Source organism: Malassezia vespertilionis, chromosome 6, assembly GCF_029542925.1.
Source record: "Malassezia vespertilionis chromosome 6, complete sequence".
Classification (NCBI taxonomy): domain Eukaryota; kingdom Fungi; phylum Basidiomycota; class Malasseziomycetes; order Malasseziales; family Malasseziaceae; genus Malassezia; species Malassezia vespertilionis.
Genome location: NC_079252.1, coordinates 304501 through 326847, shown reverse-complemented (window position 1 = coordinate 326847; position 22347 = coordinate 304501). Strand labels below are relative to the sequence as shown.

Below are 22347 nucleotides of genomic sequence, written 5' to 3'. Positions count from 1 at the left end.
AAAGTATACTGAAATCTATCCACCTGTAGCATGTTACTCGCGTTTCGACGCCTTCACATAAGAAGCCTGCTGCTGCTGCTGTATGTCGAGTCTGCGCGTGTGCAAGCACACTACAATAAACCCCCACAAAAGGCCAACGGGGGGAAGGAGCCAGCAAAGGAGCCAGGAAATGGTGCCAAAGAAAGCATGGTCCTCCTGATCCCAGCGCTGCACCATGGCCTCAACCTCGTCGCGAAGAAGCGGCGAGCTAAACCCAACGGCATCCATAGAGTTATCCAAAATCACATCTGCATACGCGGTCTTGGTCATGATGGGCACCTGCGAAGAAAGACGCGCGCGCGCATCTTCCACCGTAAGCTGCTTTACATATTGGTCCCGATGGAGCATGCGTGCAAATTGCTGCTCCTCTGTCGTGTACACAAGAACCACTTCACCGACCCATTTCCACAGACCGGCCTCAATGAGCAGCGGCGAATCAACCACGACACGGCGGCTGCCCGTGATCCAGCAGAGAAAAAGATACCATGCCATACGACGCCGAATCGCCGTGTGTGTGATACGATTCAAAATCTGTACTTTCTCTGGCTTCCCAAATACAATACGTCCAAGCTCTGCACGGTTCAGCGTCCCATCTTCGTTCAAAATCTCCTTGCCAAACGCAGAGACGAGCTTGCCAAGGGTCGGTGTGCCTTTCTCTACAACGACGCGGGAAATATCGTCCAAATCCACGACAGGAAGACCATGCGAGCGCAGAAGAGTTGTGACAGTAGACTTTCCCGTCGCAATGCCTCCCGTAAGTCCGACAACTGTACGTAAGTCAATCCTGTGCAACCTACCAAACATGACCGTCGCCGGAAATGCCCTTCTCCACCCGCCCAGCCCCAGACTGGTGCGTCGCCCTCCACTTTATTTTTCTCGCATGACCATTCCACTGCGCGTGCCGATTTCGGTAGTGTGCCCTGCGCACCCTGTGGACGAGTATGAAGCACCCAAACTAAAGAGACCGTATTTCACGCAGCTCATGTGCTGGCTGGCACAACCGCAGTATCTACTCGCGCTTAATGATTCCCCCAGCTTGATGCTATTCGATAAATCCGACTTGGCGACGCCCGTGCGCTCGCTTCCTACGGAGCAGCGTATCACGGCCATCACAAATATCAACGAGCCACAGTTGGCTATTGCAGGCACTTCCGAAGGCGGCTACGTATCTCTGTGGGATCCGCGTGCAAGTGCGGCGGAAGGCATGCGCATGCAAGGCCCATCCGGCGCGCCGTATTTATCCCTGGCCGCGTCCGGCACACAGCTTGCAGTCGGTACAGGTCTGCTGGATGTAGACGCAATGATTGATTTGTGGGATCTGCGGAAACCAAGCGCGCCTATTTGGACGTACGGGGACGTGCATTCGGACGATATCATGACTCTTGCCTACCATCCCGACACTGCGCGGCACGCCAACATTCTACTGAGTGGTGGCATGGATGGGCTTGTGAGTACGATTGACACGACAATAGAAAAGGAGGAGGATGCTGTTATCTCGGTCGGGAATACGGATAGCAGCTTGGCTTGTGTAGGCTGGGCCAACTACCCCGCGGGGTATGTGTATACGCCCACGGTGCAAGCCACAGACGTGGGAATGAGTGCAGAAGACACGCTGCTCTCCACGGACCCGCGACGCACGCACTTTGGGCCTGTATTTGCGGTGAGTCATATGCAGACCCTGAGTTTGTGGGATGCAGATAAGTTTGATTGTCTCGTTCGCGATATCGAAGTGCGTGGCCCTACAAGCTACAAACCGGAGTGGGCCACTGACTACGTGGTGGATGCATCGACAAGCTTGCCTGTTGCCGAGCCGCCAGCGCCAGACGCCATTGCAGTACCAATGCTGGTCGGCGATCAAGAAGGCGGTGTCGCGCTGGTCAGTGCACAGGCAAGCCTCGGTGCGCCCACAGAACTTGCATGGACATTAGAGGCAAGACTACCGAGCATTACTACAGGGCCGCGCGGCCACGCAGATATTGTACGGTCCGTCGCATGGGACGCAGCGGTACGCTTCCACGCTAGACTCACCGCAGCACCGACGACTCTATACGGGCGGAGAAGATGGAAAAATCTTGGCGTGGGCAATGGACGGAAGCGTAGCAAACGCGGTACCTTCTATGCCCGATGCACCGGACCATGCGCCTACACGACAGCTGCACGGCCGCCAACTCGCGTCCAGCGGCGCGAAACCGCGATTCTCGCCCTACCGGTAGCGCGGTATCACGTGACTACTCTAAGCGCGGCGTCCCCGGCGTTTTCTCCGCATGCTTTGGGCGCGTCGAGCAAGCGTTAGACTGCGCATGGCAAGCATGCACACCAACGCATGTCCCGAGCAGTTGTCTGAGCGGTTATTTCGCTACAACCCGACGAGTGCTTCAGGCGCACATTCACAGGCGCCTACTGCGGTAGTCTTGTATGGCTGGATGGATGCGGAGCTCAAGTATGTCGCCAAGTATGCAGACATGTACGCGAAACTACTCCCTAGCGCGACGGTGCTTGTAAACCTGACCACAAACAAGAGTACATTTCTGTCTTCCGAGCTGGAGCGAGCAAAAGAGGCGTCGTACACAATTCGCGCGCTGCGCGATGTTTCCGCAGAAAACCGCGGCCCCGGCCGTGCCACTGTTCTGTTCCACAGCTTTTCAAACGGCGGTATTATTTCACTGAGTGCGCTTTTGCGATCTGTGCGTAATACGGAGCAAGGATCGCTGCCAGAGCCCGTTGCGACCGTGATGGACTGCTGTCCTGGCGCGTTGAGTGCTTCGCTGTTCGGCGACGCCGGCACGTTTGCCATGGACGATAGTACCATTGCGAGCCGTGTACGAAAGATGCTGATCAGCACGATGCTCACAAACATGTATCGTTTGCGTATGGCGAAGGAGAGGCTCGCAGGGCGCAGCGATGACTTTACTGCCGTAAAGGCCCAGCTGAATAACCCAGCGCTTTGGGCATGGGCGCCTAAAGGGGGAGTCGTTCCTTCCACGTTGCCCGCTCGCCTGTACCTATACTCGCGTGCAGACCGCTTTATTCCTACCGAGGAAGTGGAAACAAGTGCAAAAGCTTCGCAAGACACAAACCACGACGCATGCCTGCCGAAAATAGCCGTGGAAAGAGAGGAGGCGCAGTGGCCGTCGCTCGAGGAGGCACGTACTCGTCTATGCATGTGGGACAATGCGCCGCATTGCGCGCTCCTGCGGTATGACCCACAGCGTTATGTAGCAGCATTGGGCACGTTTCTGCAGGATGTGGAGAAAACGACGCACAAAACGCGGTCCAAGCTGTAGTGCACGGACAAACGTAGACGCGTTGGAGGCGTACACTGTTACTAGCAATAAATGTTTCCACGTCTACACTAATCAGTTATTCCATTACTCTTTCACGGGGGTAAAGGTAGTGACGAGCTCCTCTGCGCTAGTAGGATGCACGGCGACTGTGTCGTCAAAGTCGCGCTTGTTAACTCCCATCTTGACTGCAATACCGATGGCCTGGATAGTCTCGTCGCTGCCCATACCGACCATGTGGACACCGACGACTTTCTCCTCCTCGCCTACGCACACAATCTTGTAAGCACACGGCTCCTTTGCCTCGAGCATGCTGTAAAACATGGGCGTGAAGCGCGTGCGGTAGATCGTAATCTTTTTGTCCTTGTGCTCCTCGCGCGCCTGCGGCTCGGTGAGGCCGACGGTACCAGTCGGAGGATGACTGAACACGGCGGTGGGAATATTGTTGTAATCCAGGTGGTCGTTTGCAAACTTCGACCCGCCAAACAAGCGGTTCGAAAGACGACGACCAGCAGCAATGGCAACGGGCGTGAGCTGTGCCTTCCCTTGAATGTCGCCAATCGCATACACGTTCGGCACGTTGGTGTTTTGGTACTTGTCCACAACGATATTTCCAGCCTTGTCAGTCTTGATGCCGAGCTCCTCCATGCCAATGTTGGAGATGTTGGGGTGGCGACCAATTGCCCAAATAAGCGAGTCAGCTTCGATCGTCTCGCCCTCGAGGGAGATCTTGAGCGGCCCCTCCGGCGACCCTTCCACCTTCTGCACGTTCGATTCTTTGTGCACATGCAATCCCGCTTTCTGCACCGTCTCCATGAGTACATCGGACACGATCGGATCAAAGTTGCGCAGGAAGGCGTCGTGGCGAATGACAAGATGCGTTTCGGAGCCAAGTCCGTTCAGGACGCAAGCGAGCTCGACAGCAATGTAGCCTGCACCCACAACCACGGCGCGTTTGGGCTGCTTGCGCAATGCGAAGAATCCATCCGAGTCAGTTCCGAGCTTCGCGCCAGGAATCGTCTCTTCGGACGGCAAGTTGGGACGTCCGCCCGTAGCAATGACAATGTGGTCAGCAGTGAGCGTGACCTCCTCCTTGAGCTCGCCATGCTCCGACGGCGTGACCAAAACGTGGCCGTCGCCGAGTAACTTGCCGTGCCCGCTAAAGTAATCGACATTGTCTTTTCCGAGGTTGTTATCGTAGATACCGTTGAGACGGCGAATGTATTCGTCGCGCTTCTCGACAAAGTACGACCAGTCGAAAGATAGCGAAGGCATCGGCTTGCCGTCGCTGCGGATGCCGTACTCGCTTGCCTCGGAGGCACGCACAAACATGTCGGATGCGTACCACATAATCTTTTTCGGCACGCAGCCAACATTCACGCACGTCCCACCAAGCACGCCACTGCTTTCAATCACAGCGGCCTTTTTTCCATACATGGCTGCGCGGCGACTGGCGCCCATACCACCAGAGCCGCCGCCAAGAACGATCAGATCATAGTGGTTTGTCGATGGTTTGTTAATAGGCGGCATTCTAGTAGTAATACTGGTATGAAGTCCAGAGATATAAGCCGGTTTTCGCTGGAATTGGAAAGCCAACGCTAAACTACTTGGCCGAGGGGTAGTGTGTAGTCTTACCGCCGCCACATGCAACGGGACAAACTGTCGGAGCATGCGCTGTGAAAGCGCGGGCCATCGCGCCGGCCGACAAATACATCACGTGTGTTGCGCTTCGCGACGGGGTCATGGCGCCTACGACGCCGTATCGGCCCTTTACCACTGGCGTGCGGCTCACGCCGTACGATATGGACCAGCGATATACACAGGCTCGCGAAGAGCGCGTGGCAGAGACTGCGTTTGCTGATGCCGCAGAGAACAGCGCGCGTGGACGACGGCCTTTCCACCAGCCCGGGCTCTTTCACAAGGATTTGCGGCTGCTCATGTATGCGTACGGAGACGTGCCGAACCCGCTGCCCGAGTCGGTGAATGTGCTTGAAGAGATGACGGTTGATTTTCTTGTGGACCTGTGTTTGCGTGCAGAGCCGAGTGTGTACGCCCTCGGGCTCACTGCATCGGATGCCGCGACGGCTGCGATCGAGGAAGGCACAACGCCAAGCACTGCGCTTGCAGGTCAGCCTTGGGCGATGCAAACGTTCAGGCAGCGCGCAAAGCTGGATGATATGAAACATGCGCTGCGTGACGACCGCAAGAAGCTCGGACGTCTTGAGCAGCTTTTGTACGCGGACAAGATGGTTACAGAGGCGCGCCGCATTGGCGGCATCGAGGACGTTGCGATGAGCGCCGGTGCATTGAGCGCGACTGCTGCGCAGGAAGACGCCAAGGAAAAAAGCAAGGCAAAGGAAAAGTAGATACCCAGCGTGCACTCGCTACTGTAGAAGACAACTAGGACCATGTGGCACGCTGCGCCTCGCGCGCCTGCAAATCCACAAGGACGCCGGGCGGCGCATACTCCAGTAGGATTGCTTGCACGGGTGCTGGGACGCACTGTGCAAACACTGCGTGCCCCACTGCATCGCGCTGGACTGGCTGTGCATGCCCATGATGCCAAGCCTCGCTCTCGTCCGCCCACAGGGCACCGCCGAGGTGGTGCGTCGCAATCGCAGCAAGCAGCGGCTGGTGTGCATGCGATACATGCCCTGCCACGAGGGCTTCTATATAGCGTGCGAGCACGATGGCATCGCATTCCAAAGGCCACAAGTACGCATAGAGCCGGTCCTGGCCTGCGAACGCACCGCCCGGCGTGCGCGGCGCGTCGTGCAAAGGAAGCGCAATACTGCGCAAGATGTGTGCATAGTCTCCCCACAGCAGTCTGCGGTAGTCACAAGCGTAACACATTGCAAGCGGTGGAATCAGTGCGCGCGCAAATACGGGATCGCCGAGAGAGACCGCGTCGTAGAGCCCGACCAAGTCTGTGTAGCGCTGGTAAAACGACAACTGCGTGCCCAGCGCATCCTCCGCGTCCTCCAACGACGGTGCTTTGCCCGGCTCGGTGGCGGCTTGGTCGGCAAGATGCATGAGCTGCAAGAGAAGACCGCGGATCGGTTCGGTGCGATACAAGTCCTTGCCCGTCGCAGCGCCGGTCGCCTGCGCGGCATGGGACGAATTTTGCTCGAGCAAAAACACTTTATAGATGCCAATCCATACGTGCGCCGTGTGTGGAAGCCATGGATTTGGCGCGCGCGCCATGCGCGCAACACGCATGACGCGCACAGCAAGCGCCAACGTCGCCTCCACGATATCCGCCTCGCTAAAGTCCCAGTCGTTGGGCAGTGTGCCTATATTCAGCACGCGTGCGTCCGCGCTGTGCAGCAAATCGTCAAGCGCGGCAAATGGCCAGTCGCGACGCAGCGGAAGGCCCGCCGCAGGACTTTGCCAGAGCCCGGCGCCCGTCATAGGATCGCTTTCTTCGCCGTCAGGAGGAGCGAGGCGCGCGGCATACAACGACGGCACGGCCGGCGCGTCCGGCATTGGAAGCTGTAGCGCTTGGACAAAAGAGTACGGCAGCGGCAGCGGCGTGCCGACACGGTGGTACGTATCGTGGAGAAACGGCATCAATATGCGGTACACGCCCGCATCCTCCAGCACCCGCTGCAGCGCTGCTTGGACGAGCACAAGCTCGGGCGCACCGAGCGCGGCGGTTGCAATGAGCGCGGGCAGTGCGAGTGCGGGCGAGGCATCCAAGAGCCCTTGCGTACACCCCGCCAGAAATTGCGTCGCTGCTGCGCTTGCCACGCCGTCAAGGCTAAAAAGCGGCGCACGGACCGCTGGGAGAAACGGGGTGGAGAGCAAGCGGCATTGGAGCGCAGCTGTGTCGAGATCCCAAGACCAGGTCGTCGCGTCGCGCAGCATGGCAAGTGCGCCAGCCATGTCTGCATACGCCTCTATCGCTTGGATGCCAGAGTGCACTGCTTTGGCGTCGCGCTCGCCATACGCATGGTCAAGCGCGTCGACGGCCATGGGCATCCCTTGGCCGACCCAGCCGAGAAGCGCGTGGGCATTGCCGCGCACGTCCCACGCCTGGCCATCCAGAGCAGCGGCGTGTGCTATGCATTCAGGCTCCAAGTAAGAAGCTGCACGCGCCCATATGGCTACATGTCGGAGCGCTGCAGACACCGCCGGGAGCATGTGATCGTCTGTGCAAACGGCTGCAGTACGCGGTGCACTAAACGCGATCCACGACCGCACCAAAGGCCAGTTTGCGCCGAGGTCGCCGTCGCGCGGCCGCTGCAGCGCGGCGACTGTCCATGCACTGAACATGTCAAACACCGCCGCAGCGGCTGGATAAAAAGAGTGCGTTGCATCGGCGGCCCATGCACCGAGCGTTTGCAACGCGGGCCATGCTTCTCTCAAGCTCGTGCTGCTCTGTCCGTAGCGCGCAAGTGCGGTGAGGATGCGCAAGGCGAGAAAAAGGAGCAAGCGCGCCTCGTCGATGGCATCGTCGTCGATGGGTGGCAGCACAATGTACCGCAGCACGCCGCCCAGCGCGCCTTGTGCAAGCACCGCCTCGGTCACCTCGCGCCCACTCTGGATGCAGCGCAGAAGAACGACGAGCGCTTGCGGGAGCGGCCACTGTGCTGCATCCTCCGTGAGCGGCCATACCTGTGCAGTCCCGCCGAGCTGCGTGACGAGGCGCAGCAAATGCGGCGCATCCGCAATCGCACGCGCGGCATCGGCGCTGTGCAGTGCAAGGTAGAATGCGATGTGGACAAGCTGCGTGCGCAATTCGGTAACATCCGCGCCGCGACGCACGCCGTGCGCTGCATCGTCCATCTGTGCGTACGACGCGGCAAACTGATCGAGAATGGAGACGATGTTGGTCTGCAGCAATGTAGACGCCCAGTCTCTGCGCACAAGCTCCACGTACGCCGCGTCCTGTGCGTGAAAAAGAGGTGGAGAGGCGCCGGGTTTCCACGCCTGCTCGGGCTCGAGCTGTGCGAGCCAAAGCCAGTCGAGCACGGGCTCCGCAGCGGTGGGATACTTGGCGGCATGCACACAGCCCAGCGCATCCGACAAAAAAACACTGATCGAGCCAAGCACGCGGTAAAGACATGCAAGTGCGGCTGTGCGTACACTCGCGTGCCTGTCCTCGAGCAGCCAGCGCGCATTCAGCAGGATGTGTGCGCGCGGCGTCGCGGCGTCGATATCGAGCGCCGCAGAGGCCCATGGCGCGTGCTGCGTGGAAAGAGGTGTGCCGCAGCGGTGCATGCCCGGGAGCCGCATCGGAAAGCGCGCGCAGATGCGCCCAAGCACCGTGAGCGCCATGGTGCGCTGCGATGCGACACTGCTACGTATGAGATGCAAAAGCTCCGCGACTGTGTACCCCGGCGCCGATTGCTGTGCGCCGTGGTGGTGCAGTCCAGCAAGAAAGGTGCGGTCGTCGGAGCCAGTGCCGCCTGGATGCCAGCAAATATCGCCGTGAAAATCAAAGCGTGCGCATTCACTGCTGCCGCCGTCGTCGGCAACGGTCCATGCCAGCGATGCATTGACTGCGTGTGGCTCGTCGGGAAAGTAGTGCTTGCGAAACGACTCGAGTTCCTCCGTGGCGACGTGCTGGGGTCCGGGCAATGGTTTCGGCGTGATCGTTTGGGGTGCACAGCGCTCGAGCGCAGGCCATCCTTGCGGCGGTGCTTGGTCTGTGTGTGCTTCCTTCGCGGTGCGGCGCTCGCGCAGCTTTGCAAGGAGATCGGCGCCAAAGAACGATGCCGCGTCCTGCAGCTCTTCGTCGCGCGTGGAATAGCTCATCTGCGCGATTTTCCCCTCGTTTTCCTGTGCGGCCTGGCGAAGTATCTCGTGCATTTGCTCCGGCGGCGCACCACCGCCGGGATCGCGTGTGGGATCGAGGGGCTGCGTGCGCCAAGAGGGAGTCTCGCCCGTGGGAGAGTGGGCGTGAAGAGCAGCACGCATGTTTGTCGGGGGCGTAGGCACGGGCGCCGGCGATGCATTGCGCTGCTGGCGTGTGCGCATAAAGGCCGACACGTTTCGGTTAGAGTCCACGCCCGCGTCCTTGTCCATAGCACACTGCGCTTTGAAGCGCGAGGTAGGTCTAGCGGTCGTCTGTGCGCGCGTCTGCGTATCTGCCCTTTCGTGGACAGCGCCTAAGATGGGAGCGCAGGGTGCATCCTCGCACACCTCGTCACCCCGTGCTTCACAAGATCGCGGCGCACATGCCTTTTTGTCGGGTGCATGTGCAAAAGACATGGGCCGTGCTGCGTCTGTGCGCGGCGGCGCGGCGGCAGCGCCGACTTGAGGCGCCTTCTTGCGCACAAACTTTGCTGCAGGCGGCCATTGCATCATTGTGTCGTCCGCATCGTCCATCGCCAGCAAGTCCTTGGCACGCGGCCGGATTCGCTCCGTCATGCTCGAAGCAGGAGGGCTGCCTCTTGTGGAGGCGTACGTGCCGATCGGATGTGGAGAAGGGGCAGGAGGCGGCCGCCGGGGGTCGTGGTTGGTGTGCTGGCCAGCTTCTTCGGGCTATACGCTGGGTACTACGAAGAAATCGTTTCGATGGGCCGCAGATCGACCCAGTACATATCATGCCCAATCTCCTCTACAATATTGAGGGTCTGTGCACCGTTTGCCATGTACGTATCGCACCGAAACGTCGACTCGGTCGGAGGCACAGGGCCGACGCTAATGTGTGGAAGCAAGAGTGCGCCGGGACGCACAGGGAGCAAGGAGGCGGTAAGAGTATGTAGATGTGTTTCCGTGTGGGCGGGTATGGTAAATGTGCCTTTCTTGGTGCCCAAAACGAGCCAATGAACATAGTCGTTGAGGATATTGTACTGAAGATGCACGGGAGACTCGAGATCTGCGTCTGCCGCCGCCGCGCCCCATGCAAGCGTCGTGCGGATGGTGATTGTGACTTGAATGGGATAATCCATCTTGGCGTGCGTTTCGGACGGCGATAGGAAAACCGCATGCACCGCGTCCATAAACGGCACCGAGAGTGGCACCGAAAGCGTCCGCCACGCGAAGCACGCCTGTGCATCCTGCCACACACGCGCAGCCATCGCTGTGGGTGTGTCGATGCGTGGAAACGTGGCGTTGGTGCTCTCGACGGCCCCGGAAAGCGCCGCAGTGGGCACTGCGTCGAGCACTGCACGCACAAGCGCCACAAACAAGCGTGCCTTGTCCCTTGGCCACTCAAACTGCGCCGCGCGCTTTTCCCAGTCGCACGCTTCAAATGGCGGCATGCACAGCATGCCGCCTTCTCCGCACCGCTGCTCAGCCTCGGCCTCGCACACAAACGCACGCAAAGAAGACTGCAGCAGTGTTTGGTCGCCGTGCGTCCAATTGGTTGGAATTTCCGTGCGGACAAGCTGCAGCGCAAGCAGGTAGAATAGCATCGCGGTCACTTCGTCCTGCAGCGTGCGGTACGCCACCGTGAGCTGGAAAGGCGGCGCGTCGTTCGCGCGTCGTTCCGCTCCGCGGCGCAGAAATTGGAGCAGAAAGGCAATGGGATTTCCTGGCGCGAGCACAAGAGCGTCCTCGGCCTCGATCGCAACCTCGAGTGCGCTCGCTGGCGGAGTGTCGAGCTTTGGGGCACAGATGCGCACGTACCTTTTGCCACTGGACTCCATGGTAAGTCGTGAAAAGATGCATTTGGTGCGGAAATGGTCTTCAATCTGGATGCCAAGCGGAAGCGCCAAGCAGATATCCAAAACCCGCGCAAACGCGCGCTGCTCCTCGGGATGGCTCTGCGCCGTGGTATATTGTACGAGCACGGACAGTTCGAATCGTCCGGTGCGCGGCGCCATCGCAAGCGGGAGCACAATGCGGCATTCGCAATGCGGCGCAATGCTGGACAAGCGTAGCAGCGATCCATCTGCCGAGCTGTCTAGCTTTGCGTCGGGTGCTGAGCACTGCATCGCGTATGGCTCCGCATCGGACCAAGGGGCTAAGCGCACGTCCTGATCCATCTCGAGGTGGATCGTGCCGTCGACCATGTTGTGGCCAGGCTGGATGCGCAGCTCCACGCAGTGCGGCGCATCCAAGTGCACGTCGCGCCGAACGCCCGCATGGACGGCGAGTGTGTCACCATTGGGCGGCAGAAATACGCGCGCGCGTACGTATTCGTGCTGCTGTGCATCGGCGAGCGTGGAAAGCGCGCCTGTGCCGTACACGACATTTTCCAGGCAGACGTGAGTGCCATAGCGCAGCTGTGTGGTCTGCAGGTGAAAGTAGCCTTGTGCGGGCGTGGCGCAGTAGACATCGACGACATTGAGACCCGGACAGAGCTGGCGCGCGCCGCAAAGGAACCAAAGCTGTTCCTGGCGGTAGTTGGCGACGCACACGCCGACCTGCGCAACGTCCAATACAAAAGAGAGGTGCGATACAATGTGCACACGCAGCCATGCGCCATCGTCGTTTGGCTCGCGCCACGCAAACTTGGACGCAAGCTGGATATCACACCCATTGTACCCCACAAGCGTAGCATCCGTATCAATATCCTCGCTCGTTGTACGCAGCCCTTGCAGCAGTGCTTCCTCGTCCAAAGCCTGCACCGCGCCAGGCATGCACCGCGTAGCGCAAACGGCGCTGAGTGCGGCAGTGAGTCGCTCGGCCCAGACAGGCCCGTGGTCCAGGTCTTGTGCGCGAAGACAGGCAAAGTAGCGCGCGTAAAGCGCACAGTGCAAGGTGCCCCACTCGGGCGAAAAGCCCGTGTGCAAAAGGCCGGTAAATATATTGTGCACGTCCTGGAACGCAGCGCGGTCCAGCTCGATGCACCCCAGGATAAATTTCAGCCGCGTCATGCGGTGCTGCTGGTGGCAGAGGGAGGCGGCAAGCACCGAGCGATGGATAAGATTGCGCAAGTGCGAGTCAAACACGTTGCGACTCGCAATCGCCTCTACCAGCTCTTTGCGCGTCACGGCATGGTCCTGGGCTCGCAGTGAGGGGAGCGTGGCAAGAGTAAAGGGCTCCTTGTTGGGTAGGTAGCCCACATAGATGCCAATGCGCATCAGCTGCCAAATAGCAACTTCCAACAGTGCGGCTTTGGACGAGTGGAAGGTTTGGAGCTGCGATGCATCCTCCTCCTCGCTGTTCTGCTCGACCAGCCACGCCTGGCACTGCGCGACGGCGTCGAGCGCAACTGAAAAAGACCACGACTCGATGAAAAACGGAGTTAGGTGAGTGGCGCGCGTCGCAAGCATTCGCGCAACGCTCGCAATAAATGCGGGCGTGGCCTGCATTACATGGACGACATGGCCAAGCGTGCCGAGGAGCATCGCGCGCCGTGCAAATACGTAGCATCGCAAATCAAACAAGGAGATGGTCTCGCGCAAAATCATGTCGTGGTATGGCTTGCGCAGCGGGCCTAGCAGTAAAAGACTGTCGTCGCCAGGCTCGGTGGTGCCAACGCTGGGCAATTCAATGCTGTGCTCGGCAATGCTGCGCGCCAAACGATTGTCCAGTTGGTCGTACAAGGCAAGCGCATCATCCAGCAGTTCGACACCTTCCAGTGTCTCAATCAGTCGTTCTGTCCGCACAAAAGCGCCGCAAAACGAGTTTTCAGAGTGCGCTGCATTTGCATTGTAGGTCGTTAGGATGCGATCCTGAAGCTCGACAAGCTGGCCGATGGTGTGCGTGACGCCTTCTTTCATGCGCGCAATCAGCTCAATCCAGATCGTGGGGTCCGCATTCGCGGCGGGCGCGCTGTGCGGCTGCAGTTTCGCAAGGTGCACAACTCGCTCATGCGTCGACGCATTAAAGTCCGCCTTGAGCTTTTCCAAGACCGTGCCTTTGTTCATGCTGTAAAAGCGGCCCATGGCACCTTTTCCTGCGGCGGCTGCACTTTTGCTGCCTGCAGGAGTGGCTTGTCCTGCACTCGCGATGGATGCTTCGCCAGAAACATGATGTATAGGCGGAACGAGCACAATCAAATACTGGGGCTCAATGGATGCCGGCACCTCGCGCCCATCTGCATCGTGCATGGGCATTCCTGCAAAGTCCTGCGGCATGTACGCAGGAAGGGACGCAATCCAGTTGCGCACTTCGTTGCGCACTTTGGTCCGGTACGTGTCATTGTCGTCGCATGCGACAAAGAACAAGTGTACACAGGGCGTGCGCGGCAAAATCGGTGCGCGAGCATCTGCGTGCGCATGTGCATGCAGTGGGACAAGCTGCACAGGCAGCGTCTGCAGTGTGCGCAGTGCATGCGGAAGAGAAGCATCCACTGCACCGCGCAGCGCCACGGTCGCCTGTGACGGCCGCCAGTGCAGGTTCCGCAGCGGAAACTGCTGGTCGAGCAGCGCAGTGATACTCGCCAAAAGTGTCGAGGACTGTGGCGACGTATGCGTCGCATACGTCACCGTAATGGCGCTCTCCGCAGGCGGATCCGCCATGGTGGGAGACAAGACGCGTGGGGAAATGAGGCACGTGATGCTACGGCTACATGGCGTCGACGAGCGGCTTGAGCCGCGCTTCGTCGAGGATCTCGAACTTGCCCGAGGGGCGGCCATCTTTTGCGGTGCGTGGCGTGACAACGGCAAGCTGTACATTGTGCTCGTCGAGTTTCTCTTCCATGACCTGCTTAAGCACGCGGAGTGTGAGTAGCGATGCGTCGTGCAGAGAAAGGTCTTTGCTGTACTTTTCCTGGAGCTCGCCTTGGGCGCCCTCGGAACCGCTGCCAATGGCCTTGGCTTCGTAGCGTACATAGGTTCCAGATGGGTCAGCGTGGTACAATTGTGGGCCATTTTCGTCAATGCCGACGATCAAAAGTGCGACGCCAAAAGGGCGGCTCATCATGGCGTCGTCCTCCTCCAGATTCTCGCCAAAGCGAAGCGCAAGATCGCAAACGCACTGTGCGGCGCTCTCAATCTTGATCTCCTCATCGTACACAAAGCTATGGTTCTGTTGTAAGCGGCACACACACAAAAAAAACCGTACCTGGCTGGTGACGCGCGCATGGTCGATCATTGTCCGTGCGTCGGCTGTAAGGCCACTCATCGCCGCGCCAACATGCGTGTCAATCTCCATAATTTTCTCAATGGAATTGCTCTCAAGCAGGGAAGACTGAACGCGCTTCTCCACGCCGAGCACGACGCCTTCTTTCGTGCAGATGCCTACAGTGGTGGACCCAAGCTTGATCGCTTCCAGTGCATACTCTACCTGGAAGAGACGCCCCTCTGGGGAAAACGTGTTGACACCACGGTCTGTTGTTAGCACATCTGCAGCACGCACCGTACTCTGACCGCGTCAGAAACATGGCGAGAAGGAACGTGCGTTGGCGGCGACGCGGCTCCGATCACGTTGCTTACTAATCATGGGTGCTAAGCAACACGTCGAGCCCGCGTCCGGTCCGTACTGTACAGCATGGTACGTGCATTGTTGCTCACTCACCGCAGGATTTGGAAGAAATGTGTGTACCTGTACACTTCCTGACAACAGCGGAAATAAAATTTCGAACCTGACTTTCTACGACTTGAAGTCGTTCTACACGCAGGCGAAGAACTATGCGTTGAACATTAGCGAGATTGAAGCCAAGGTGCGCGATGCAACGAACGACGATCCATGGTAGGTTTTTTTTTTTGCTTCATGCTAACCACAGGGGCGCAAGCTCGACATTGATGCAGGAGATTGCACAAGCGTAGGTACCCTTCTCCACTGATCACAGCACATACAACTAGTGTGTACTTTTTTTCCCGACTCACCCCAGTCACGACTTTAACGAGATTATGCCGACCATCTTTAACAGGTTTATGGAGAAAGATGCGAGCGAGTGGCGCCAAATCTACAAGGTGCGCGTGCCCTGCACTGACACCAGTCGCTCCAGCTCCTCGAGTACATTGTCAAGAACGGCTCGGAACGTGTCGTGGATGAGGCGCGTTTGCACCTGTCCACCATCAAGATTCTGCGCACGTTCCATTACATTGATGAGCATGGCAAGGATCAAGGGATCAATATTCGGAACCGCGCCAAGGAGCTCGCGACGTTGCTCTCTGACATCGATACCATCCGTGTCGAGCGCCGCAGGGCGCGTGCCAACAGAGACAAGTACCGCGGTACGGGCAACGCTGACTTTGTGCCTGGTAGTGGCGGCGGCCGATACAGCGGATTCAGTAGCGAGAGTTACCATGCCGGTGCGGGAGCGCCTGGCGGTGCAACGGCCTACGGTACAAACACGCCGTACGGCGCTGCCGCCTCCGAGTACGAAGAGTACGATGCTGGCGACGATGATGAGAGGCAGGCACCGGACGCTGCGCCTGCACAGCCCGAACAGCGCACGGTCGACTTGTTTGTGTTTGATGATCCTGAGCCAGCGCCGAAGCCTGCGCCAGCGCCGCCGGGGCCTACGCCCGCGTTTGAGTTTGACGAGTTTGACGATTTCCAAACTGCTCCGACACACACGCAGATCGTCATGGCCGACGAGAAGCCTGCAAACAAGCCGAAGAGCCGCAACGACATTTTTGAGTTTTTCGACAAAGAGCCGTCGCCGCCGTCGCGCAGTGTGCGGTCCGTGCCGCCGATGCAGCCGCCGCTTGCAAGCAAGACAAGTGCGCCGCTGAAACCTGTGCGGCAAGCGCCTAAGAGCAGCGATACGTTTGGCGATCTATGGGAGACGTCGCGCGGCAAGGCATCTGCAACAAAAGGAGCTGACAAAGGCAAGATGCCCATGGCACAACTCGCCAAGGACCAGACAAGCAGCTCTGTGTGGGGCAGCGACGCGAGCAAGCCGAAAAGCGCGCAGTCCGAAGACTTGTTTGATCTTCTATAGAGTTTGAATAGCGGCGCTTGGGATGGCGCTACGGTATGCATGGAACAGCACGCCCCTATCTCTTTGCCCTATGTGAATGCCAACAGCGTACTCCCGCCAAATGCAACAAGCGCAAGCCCTGATGTGACTGCCTGTATTGCCCCCATGGTGTTTTCGACTTTGGACACCAACGCACGGTGCTGGGTATCTTGCTCTTCGATGTCGTCTTCGCCCGTAAACGTATCGGGCACATCGTCATAGCCGCGTGCGTACCAAGCGACCAAAAGAATTCGAACGTAGACTGCGCCGTCGAACCCAAAGATCGGCAGCATATTCACAAGACACAACGTCGCATTCACGAGCAACAAGGCGCGAAATGTATTTCCAACGATGGAGGAAAATAGCGTCACAATTCGCTCCATGGCGCGTCCCCACACACGAATCCAAGGCTGCACCACATGCGCAGAGAGGCGCACTTCACCGGACAGTTCGCTAAATGGGCCGCGCAGCACAAACTCCGCGCTGTCGCGCTGGGCCAAAACAGTCACGCGCGCAATGGACTCGTTTGCGGCTGCATGCACGCATACATGATGCGCATCGCAAGCTTTGCTCGCAGTACACCGCGGCGTTGTCGTGAGAAATACTGTGAGCGGATCCAAGCATGCATCGCCCTCGCCCGCAAAGCATACCTGTTTGGAATCGCGGCACAAGCAGCACTGGGACGGCGCAGTCAACCATACCTGTGCACCGACGCACCATCCTGCCACGTCCTTTGCTTCGTCGCGCAGGAGTGCATCCCAAGCACGGAAGCGCGATTCGGGCGCAGCGCTGGCAAGGTTCCAGTCGTCAATGCGTGTAATTACGGCTCCGCGCTGTGCCCACCCGCGCGCAGAGCCAGCGGCGTGCGTGATGAGCAGCCCATTCGCGTCCGTCCACACAATGTTCGATAGAGGAAGTTGCATGAACAGCGCGAGGCATGTCCATATACATGCATTGTGCCAAACGCCAGCGGCGACGATGCACAGTTGCGATTTGCGTGTAAGACGTCCTGTACCGGCTAGTGCAACATGTGCGATCGGCAAAAATGGATACAGGATCGTGAGGCCCATCGACTGTGGTTTTATGCGGTACAGTGCCGCTACCAGTGCATGCCCCGCCTCATGTGCGACTTGGCTTGCCAGTACAGCAAAAAAAAGCGGCGCAATCTGCACGCCAGGCAAGGTCACTCCGGGAATCTGCATAAGCTTCATAAAAATACGTACCAGCGGCACAATCCACGTTGGCGGCGTGGCCTGCACCTGGCTGCGGCGCACGAGCGCGGCCGGTTGGGGCGCAAAGAAATGCGCCCACAGCTGCACACACACGCCCCCCATCAACAGAAGCACCCCACACAGCAGCGCTGCGGCAAAATATACGCCTATCCAGTAAAATGCACGTACAATGTGCACAGGGACGCCGCTGCGTGTTGCGTGTGCGAGCGTTTTTTGCGGCCACGCATTCCACGCCTGGGTCTCTACGGTAAACCGAAAGGGGTACAAGTTCGCGGTGCACGCTTTCCGTGCCCACCAGCGACCCGCAATCTCCCGTAGCCCGACGTATCTATGCAGCACAAAAGCAACGATCCATACGCCAGAAAGCAGGAGCAGCACTGGGCTCGTCGCCATGGCAAGCGGCAGCCGTGGCGCACGGACCTAATTCGGCCGAGGCGGTGCCCCAGCGGCGAGGCGCCGCGTCTCCTTGGCAGAGGCCGAGATGCGTGCAGGCCTAACACTGGGTGTGACGCCGCCCATCTTGCTCAGCGGACCGACAGAGAATGATGAAATAGTGACGGTAGCGCTTGAAACAGAGCTCAAAGCGCAGAACGTGTTTGAATCGTCTGAAGAAGCAAAGCTTCGCGAGGTCGTGCTTGGCCGCGTCGATGCGCTCGTCAAGGAATTTGTGTACCGCGCGTCGATCGCACACAGCCTTCCGGAAGGCGCGGCGCGTGCATCTGGGGGCAAAATTTTCACGTTTGGCTCCTACCGACTTGGTGTGCATGGCCCAGGTGCAGATATCGATACGCTGTGTGTCGCGCCGAAACATGTCCAGCGCGAAGACTTTTTTACTATTTTCGAAGCGCTGCTAAAAGAGCGCGAGGAGATCTCCGAGCTTGCTTCCGTCCCAGAAGCATACGTGCCTTTGATCAAGACCAAATTTATGGGTATCTCCATTGATTTCCTTTTTTCGCGGATAGCACTTCCCCGGATCGACGACGCGCTCGACTTAAAGGACGATAATCTGCTAAAGAATTTGGATGAGCGCGACGTGCGCAGTCTAGGTGGCTCGCGTGTCACGGACGAGATCTTGCGGCTTGTGCCAAACGTGCCCGTGTTCCGTATGGCGCTCCGCTGTATCAAATTGTGGGCGGGAAGACGGGGCATCTACAGCAACGTGCTCGGCTTCCTTGGTGGTGTTGCATGGGCAATGCTCGTTGCGCGTATCTGTCAATTGTACCCAAACGAGATTGCGGGACCGATTGTGAGCCGCTTCTTTATCATTATGCACCAGTGGAAGTGGCCGCAGCCCGTGCTGCTCAAGCACATTGAGGACGGGCCTTTGCCCATTCGCGTATGGAATCCGCGCTTGTACCCAACCGACCGGCTGCATCGGATGCCGATCATCACACCGGCGTATCCGTCCATGTGTGCAACACACAATGTGACGCAGTCGACGCAGGCCATCATGACGGACGAATTCCTGCGCGGCGCTGAGATTGTCGATCGCGTCTTTGCAGGGAAGGAGCAGTGGGCGACGCTGTTTGAAAAGAACGACTTCTTTCACAAGTACAAATATTATCTGCAGATCATTGCCTCCTCGGGCTCTGCTGATCTGCAGCTCAAGTGGGAAGGTACGGTAGAGTCACGGCTTCGCCAGCTAGTCATGAAGCTGGAGCTCATACCTTCGGTGTTGTGTGTTCATCCATATGTAAAAGGGTTTAACCAGGAGTCGGTATGCTACACAGACGAGGAAGTGCGTCAAGTTGCGACGGGCAATGTCCCGGAGGCAGTGGCCAAACGGACCAAGCTACAGGCGCTTCCGTCGGAAGGCGAGGCGTTGAAGAAGGATGAGCAGCAGCAGCAGGCGGAAGAAGATAAAGGGACGCGTGTCATTTACACAACAACGTTCTACATGGGTCTCAAAATCGAGCCCCGACAGCGTACGTGGCCGGCATTGACTCACCACAGCGCATGAGGCATCCACACGGCGACTCGACATCTCGTACCCCATCATTGACTTTACTCAAAAGGTCAAGCAGTGGGACCAGTTTGATGAGGCAGCCATGGGCATTGTAGTGCGGCATATCAAGGGGTGCGTTGCCTTGTATACTTACGCCAGCTCCGACCTGCCCGATTATGTATTTGATGGCGCGTCGCGCAAGGCGCCCTCAAAGCGCGCAGGCAAGGTGCGTCGTCCTTCAACTGACCCCAGCGAGCGAAACACGCGCCGGAGGAGGATGCAATGAAACGCGCCAAGTAGGTGCCATGCGTTGCTAACAAGCAGACCCGATGCGGAAGTTGATCCAGGTACAGCAGTACCTTGATGTTGCGCAGCGAATAGCCGAAAAGGGTGTTGTGGCATGAGCACATTAACGGCCCCGTGCCATTGGAGACTCCATAATTGCAGGTGCATGTGCTAAAAATGACGTTCGCTATCTGAATGGCTCGATTGCAGGAAAGAGGGTGCGAGCGGCTGCTTCGTGTCGTGATGCAGGTAAACCATGCCGGCCCCTGCATACGCACGGAAAGGGGCCATGGGACAGCGGCATTCTAAAGTCGATGCGGATACGACATTGAATCGGTTTCCAGCGCCGTATTCTCCCATGCGTCTTTTGGTCCATTTGCTTCTGTGCAACACACTTCATTCTCATCCAGGGTGTCATGGGGAATGTTTGCCGTAGACAGCACCACTCTTCCTTTTCCACACCGAGCTTATCGCCCATATCGAACAAGGACACTGCTTCGACTTTGACGCGGGCGAAGCAAGCTCGTGAAACCCTTGCGGACAAAACACGAGACGATGCGGCAGCGATGGCACTTAGGACAACTACCAAGCGCAAGACGATCACCAAGCGCAAGACGGTGACCATGCGCAAGACGGTGACCGAGACCAGCGATACACACCAAAAGACGCCAGCTACGTCCAAGACCAAGGATGCAACAGTGCATACTACACCGTCTACGACACGCCCTTGGGCACTTCCGACAGTGCATGAAACCAGCGACACAGATGCTGTGCACTCAAAGCACAAGACACGTAAGAGTGATTCTGTATCTCTGGTTTCTCCTGTCCCAGTCACGACGAAAGACCATGCTTTGCCGTCTACAGCACCCCATCAAGCGTCCTCAATAATGCCCTCAAAGCATGAGACACACAAGGGCGAAACTACATCACCTTCTGCTTCCCATGCCTTCTCTGCGAAGAATGAACACACTCACACCTCACTCTTTTTACACTCTCCGGACAAGACGCAGGACCACGACACGGAAATGCAGCGGCATACAAACAGTGCGACTCGCGATGCGCCCACGACCATCCCGTCTCACCACACTGTACACGCCTCTCATGGGCCGGCGCATCACGCCAAAGGCGCTATGCGTCGATCGCGCGGTTCACACGTCCATGCCCACGGAAAAGAATCGCGTTCTACTGCTCTTTCGAAAGACGTTGGCACATCAACGGACCAGAGCGCCACGGTGAGTTCCTCGACGTCCACCGCGTCAACGGACCAGAGCGCCACGGTGAGTTCCTCGACGTCCACCGCGTCAACGGACCAGAGCGCCACGGTGAGTGTCTCGACGTCCACCGCGTCAACGGACCAGAGCGCCACGGTGAGTGTCTCGACGTCCACCGCGTCAACGGACCAGAGCGCCACGGTGAGTGTCTCGACGTCCACCGCGTCAACGGACCAGAGCGCCACGGTGAGTGTCTCGACGTCCACCGCGTCAACGGACCAGAGCGCCACGGTGAGTGTCTCGACGTCCACCGCGTCAACGGACCAGAGCGCCACGGTGAGTGTCTCTACGTCCACCACGTCAACCACCACGTCAACATCAACCACAACAACGACCAGCGCCTATGTCTTTGTCAAGACGGACGCGCTTGTGATGCCCACACCCAGTGGCCCCCTCTTGCTTCCAATTTATGATGCGAACAAGACAAAGCAAAAGGCTTTGCCGCAAATGATCACGCCGACGAGCAATGACGGCGTCCAGCTGTCCCAGTCAGTGCGTATTAGTATTTTATTTAAGAGCACGGTTCCTTGGTCGTGGGTGGTCCATCAGCGCGACACGGCCGCGCAGTTGTTCACCTATATGCCGCCCATGCTCGCTGCTGGGATGCAATCGAGCACGGATTTCGTTCACACAATTCAATTGCGTTCCCAGAAGATGACGAGCTCGGATACGAGTCCCAGGACGCTGCACATGGCACGGATTCCCCCGTCAAATGTCGGTGCACTACAAAAAGCATTTCACCGCGCCTCGACTGCGATGCTTGCCAATACGAGCAGTCATGTCCAGCGCGAACTTGCTGAGCAGATTGATACTTCGTTCGATTTATTGACGTACAAGGACCGTGATCCAAACGGCAATCCTCCACCGACGCTTTCGCCTTCGGCCACCGCTGCGATTGCCGCAACGTTTTCAACGGTCGGATTTCTGATGCTCGTCGCAGTGCTTGGCTGGTTTGGCTACCGCTGGTACAAGCGCCGCGCGCAAACCGCGCAGGACAAGCGCCGCGATACGATTGCCTCGTTTGTCGGCATTTCTCCGCCCAATTGCACTGACGAGCCGCAGCAATTGTCCACGCCGTCGCCGACGTGGACATATGGAGATGGTCGTACTAGCACGATGAATTCGCGAGGATCAGCGACGCCCTACATGGCGAGCCATCCTGGACGTATACAGTTGGATACGCCGCGAGCCGAGCGTGCGTTGGGCTGGAGTGTGCCGGATACGTCGGGCGATACGGTGCCGTATTTGGGTGCGGGTATGTCGTTGGGCTCACAGCAAGCCGATATCTTTGGTTTTAGCACGCATCCAGCGCCTATGCAAGGCGAGGTCGGTGCGCCAGTCCGCCGCTATTATCCGGATGTGCCTCCCAACATACCCCTGTGGCTCGCCCAGGAACGAATGGCTGCAACCTTGGCGCAAGGACTGCCAGATGCAGGATCGCTTCCTCTTCCGCCCATTGCGCAGCTGCCCAAGTCGCCCATGCCAAAAGAGCTAGAGCAGGCGACATTTTAATGGCATATTGTAGTACAAGTTTCGTCGTGTG

At 58.3% G+C, this 22347-nt stretch overlaps 12 protein-coding genes across 12 annotated transcripts; 6 read left to right on the top strand and 6 right to left on the bottom strand.

The window, feature by feature from the left end:
• Nucleotides 1-33: 33 nt before the first annotated feature.
• CAB5 (dephospho-CoA kinase) lies at nt 34-843 on the bottom strand (the record flags this gene model as incomplete). The annotated part of the gene is made up of 2 exons (XM_056207870.1): nt 34-806; nt 837-843. 2 exons carry the CDS (start codon nt 841-843, stop codon nt 34-36), a joined length of 780 nt encoding a protein of 259 aa, XP_056063845.1.
• Nucleotides 844-919: 76 nt separating this feature from the next.
• MVES1_003052 (uncharacterized protein) lies at nt 920-2252 on the top strand (the record flags this gene model as incomplete). The annotated part of the gene is made up of 2 exons (XM_056207869.1): nt 920-2044; nt 2073-2252. The coding sequence occupies 2 exons, from the start codon at nt 920-922 to the stop codon at nt 2250-2252; spliced, it is 1305 nt and encodes a 434-aa protein (XP_056063844.1).
• An 87-nt stretch (nt 2253-2339) lies between these two features.
• Nucleotides 2340-3323, top strand: MVES1_003051 (uncharacterized protein; the record flags this gene model as incomplete). Its single annotated transcript, XM_056207868.1, has 1 exon — nt 2340-3323. The coding sequence occupies one exon, from the start codon at nt 2340-2342 to the stop codon at nt 3321-3323; it is 984 nt and encodes a 327-aa protein (XP_056063843.1).
• An 84-nt stretch (nt 3324-3407) lies between these two features.
• Nucleotides 3408-4850, bottom strand: GLR1 (glutathione-disulfide reductase; the record flags this gene model as incomplete). The annotated part of the gene is made up of 1 exon (XM_056207867.1): nt 3408-4850. The coding sequence occupies one exon, from the start codon at nt 4848-4850 to the stop codon at nt 3408-3410; it is 1443 nt and encodes a 480-aa protein (XP_056063842.1).
• A 212-nt stretch (nt 4851-5062) lies between these two features.
• On the top strand, nt 5063-5686 carry MVES1_003049 (uncharacterized protein; the record flags this gene model as incomplete). Its single annotated transcript, XM_056207866.1, has 1 exon — nt 5063-5686. One exon carries the CDS (start codon nt 5063-5065, stop codon nt 5684-5686), a length of 624 nt encoding a protein of 207 aa, XP_056063841.1.
• Nucleotides 5687-5720: 34 nt separating this feature from the next.
• On the bottom strand, nt 5721-9695 carry MVES1_003048 (uncharacterized protein; the record flags this gene model as incomplete). Its single annotated transcript, XM_056207865.1, has 1 exon — nt 5721-9695. One exon carries the CDS (start codon nt 9693-9695, stop codon nt 5721-5723), a length of 3975 nt encoding a protein of 1324 aa, XP_056063840.1.
• Nucleotides 9696-9823: 128 nt separating this feature from the next.
• Nucleotides 9824-13681, bottom strand: MVES1_003047 (uncharacterized protein; the record flags this gene model as incomplete). Its single annotated transcript, XM_056207864.1, has 1 exon — nt 9824-13681. One exon carries the CDS (start codon nt 13679-13681, stop codon nt 9824-9826), a length of 3858 nt encoding a protein of 1285 aa, XP_056063839.1.
• A 46-nt stretch (nt 13682-13727) lies between these two features.
• On the bottom strand, nt 13728-14544 carry PUP2 (proteasome endopeptidase complex; the record flags this gene model as incomplete). The annotated part of the gene is made up of 3 exons (XM_056207863.1): nt 13728-14189; nt 14226-14491; nt 14520-14544. 3 exons carry the CDS (start codon nt 14542-14544, stop codon nt 13728-13730), a joined length of 753 nt encoding a protein of 250 aa, XP_056063838.1.
• A 107-nt stretch (nt 14545-14651) lies between these two features.
• On the top strand, nt 14652-16053 carry ENT3 (Epsin-3, clathrin recruitment and traffic between the Golgi and endosome; the record flags this gene model as incomplete). Its single annotated transcript, XM_056207862.1, has 6 exons — nt 14652-14654; nt 14684-14697; nt 14727-14852; nt 14887-14925; nt 14995-15076; nt 15103-16053. 6 exons carry the CDS (start codon nt 14652-14654, stop codon nt 16051-16053), a joined length of 1215 nt encoding a protein of 404 aa, XP_056063837.1.
• Nucleotides 16054-16121: 68 nt separating this feature from the next.
• Nucleotides 16122-17696, bottom strand: MVES1_003044 (S2P endopeptidase; the record flags this gene model as incomplete). Its single annotated transcript, XM_056207861.1, has 1 exon — nt 16122-17696. The coding sequence occupies one exon, from the start codon at nt 17694-17696 to the stop codon at nt 16122-16124; it is 1575 nt and encodes a 524-aa protein (XP_056063836.1).
• Nucleotides 17697-17784: 88 nt separating this feature from the next.
• Nucleotides 17785-19548, top strand: PAP1 (polynucleotide adenylyltransferase; the record flags this gene model as incomplete). Its single annotated transcript, XM_056207860.1, has 4 exons — nt 17785-19228; nt 19257-19380; nt 19408-19474; nt 19501-19548. 4 exons carry the CDS (start codon nt 17785-17787, stop codon nt 19546-19548), a joined length of 1683 nt encoding a protein of 560 aa, XP_056063835.1.
• Nucleotides 19549-19949: 401 nt separating this feature from the next.
• Nucleotides 19950-22316, top strand: MVES1_003042 (uncharacterized protein; the record flags this gene model as incomplete). The annotated part of the gene is given in 2 exon segments (XM_056207859.1): nt 19950-19958; nt 19974-22316. The coding sequence occupies 2 exon segments, from the start codon at nt 19950-19952 to the stop codon at nt 22314-22316; spliced, it is 2352 nt and encodes a 783-aa protein (XP_056063834.1).
• Nucleotides 22317-22347: the final 31 nt, after the last annotated feature.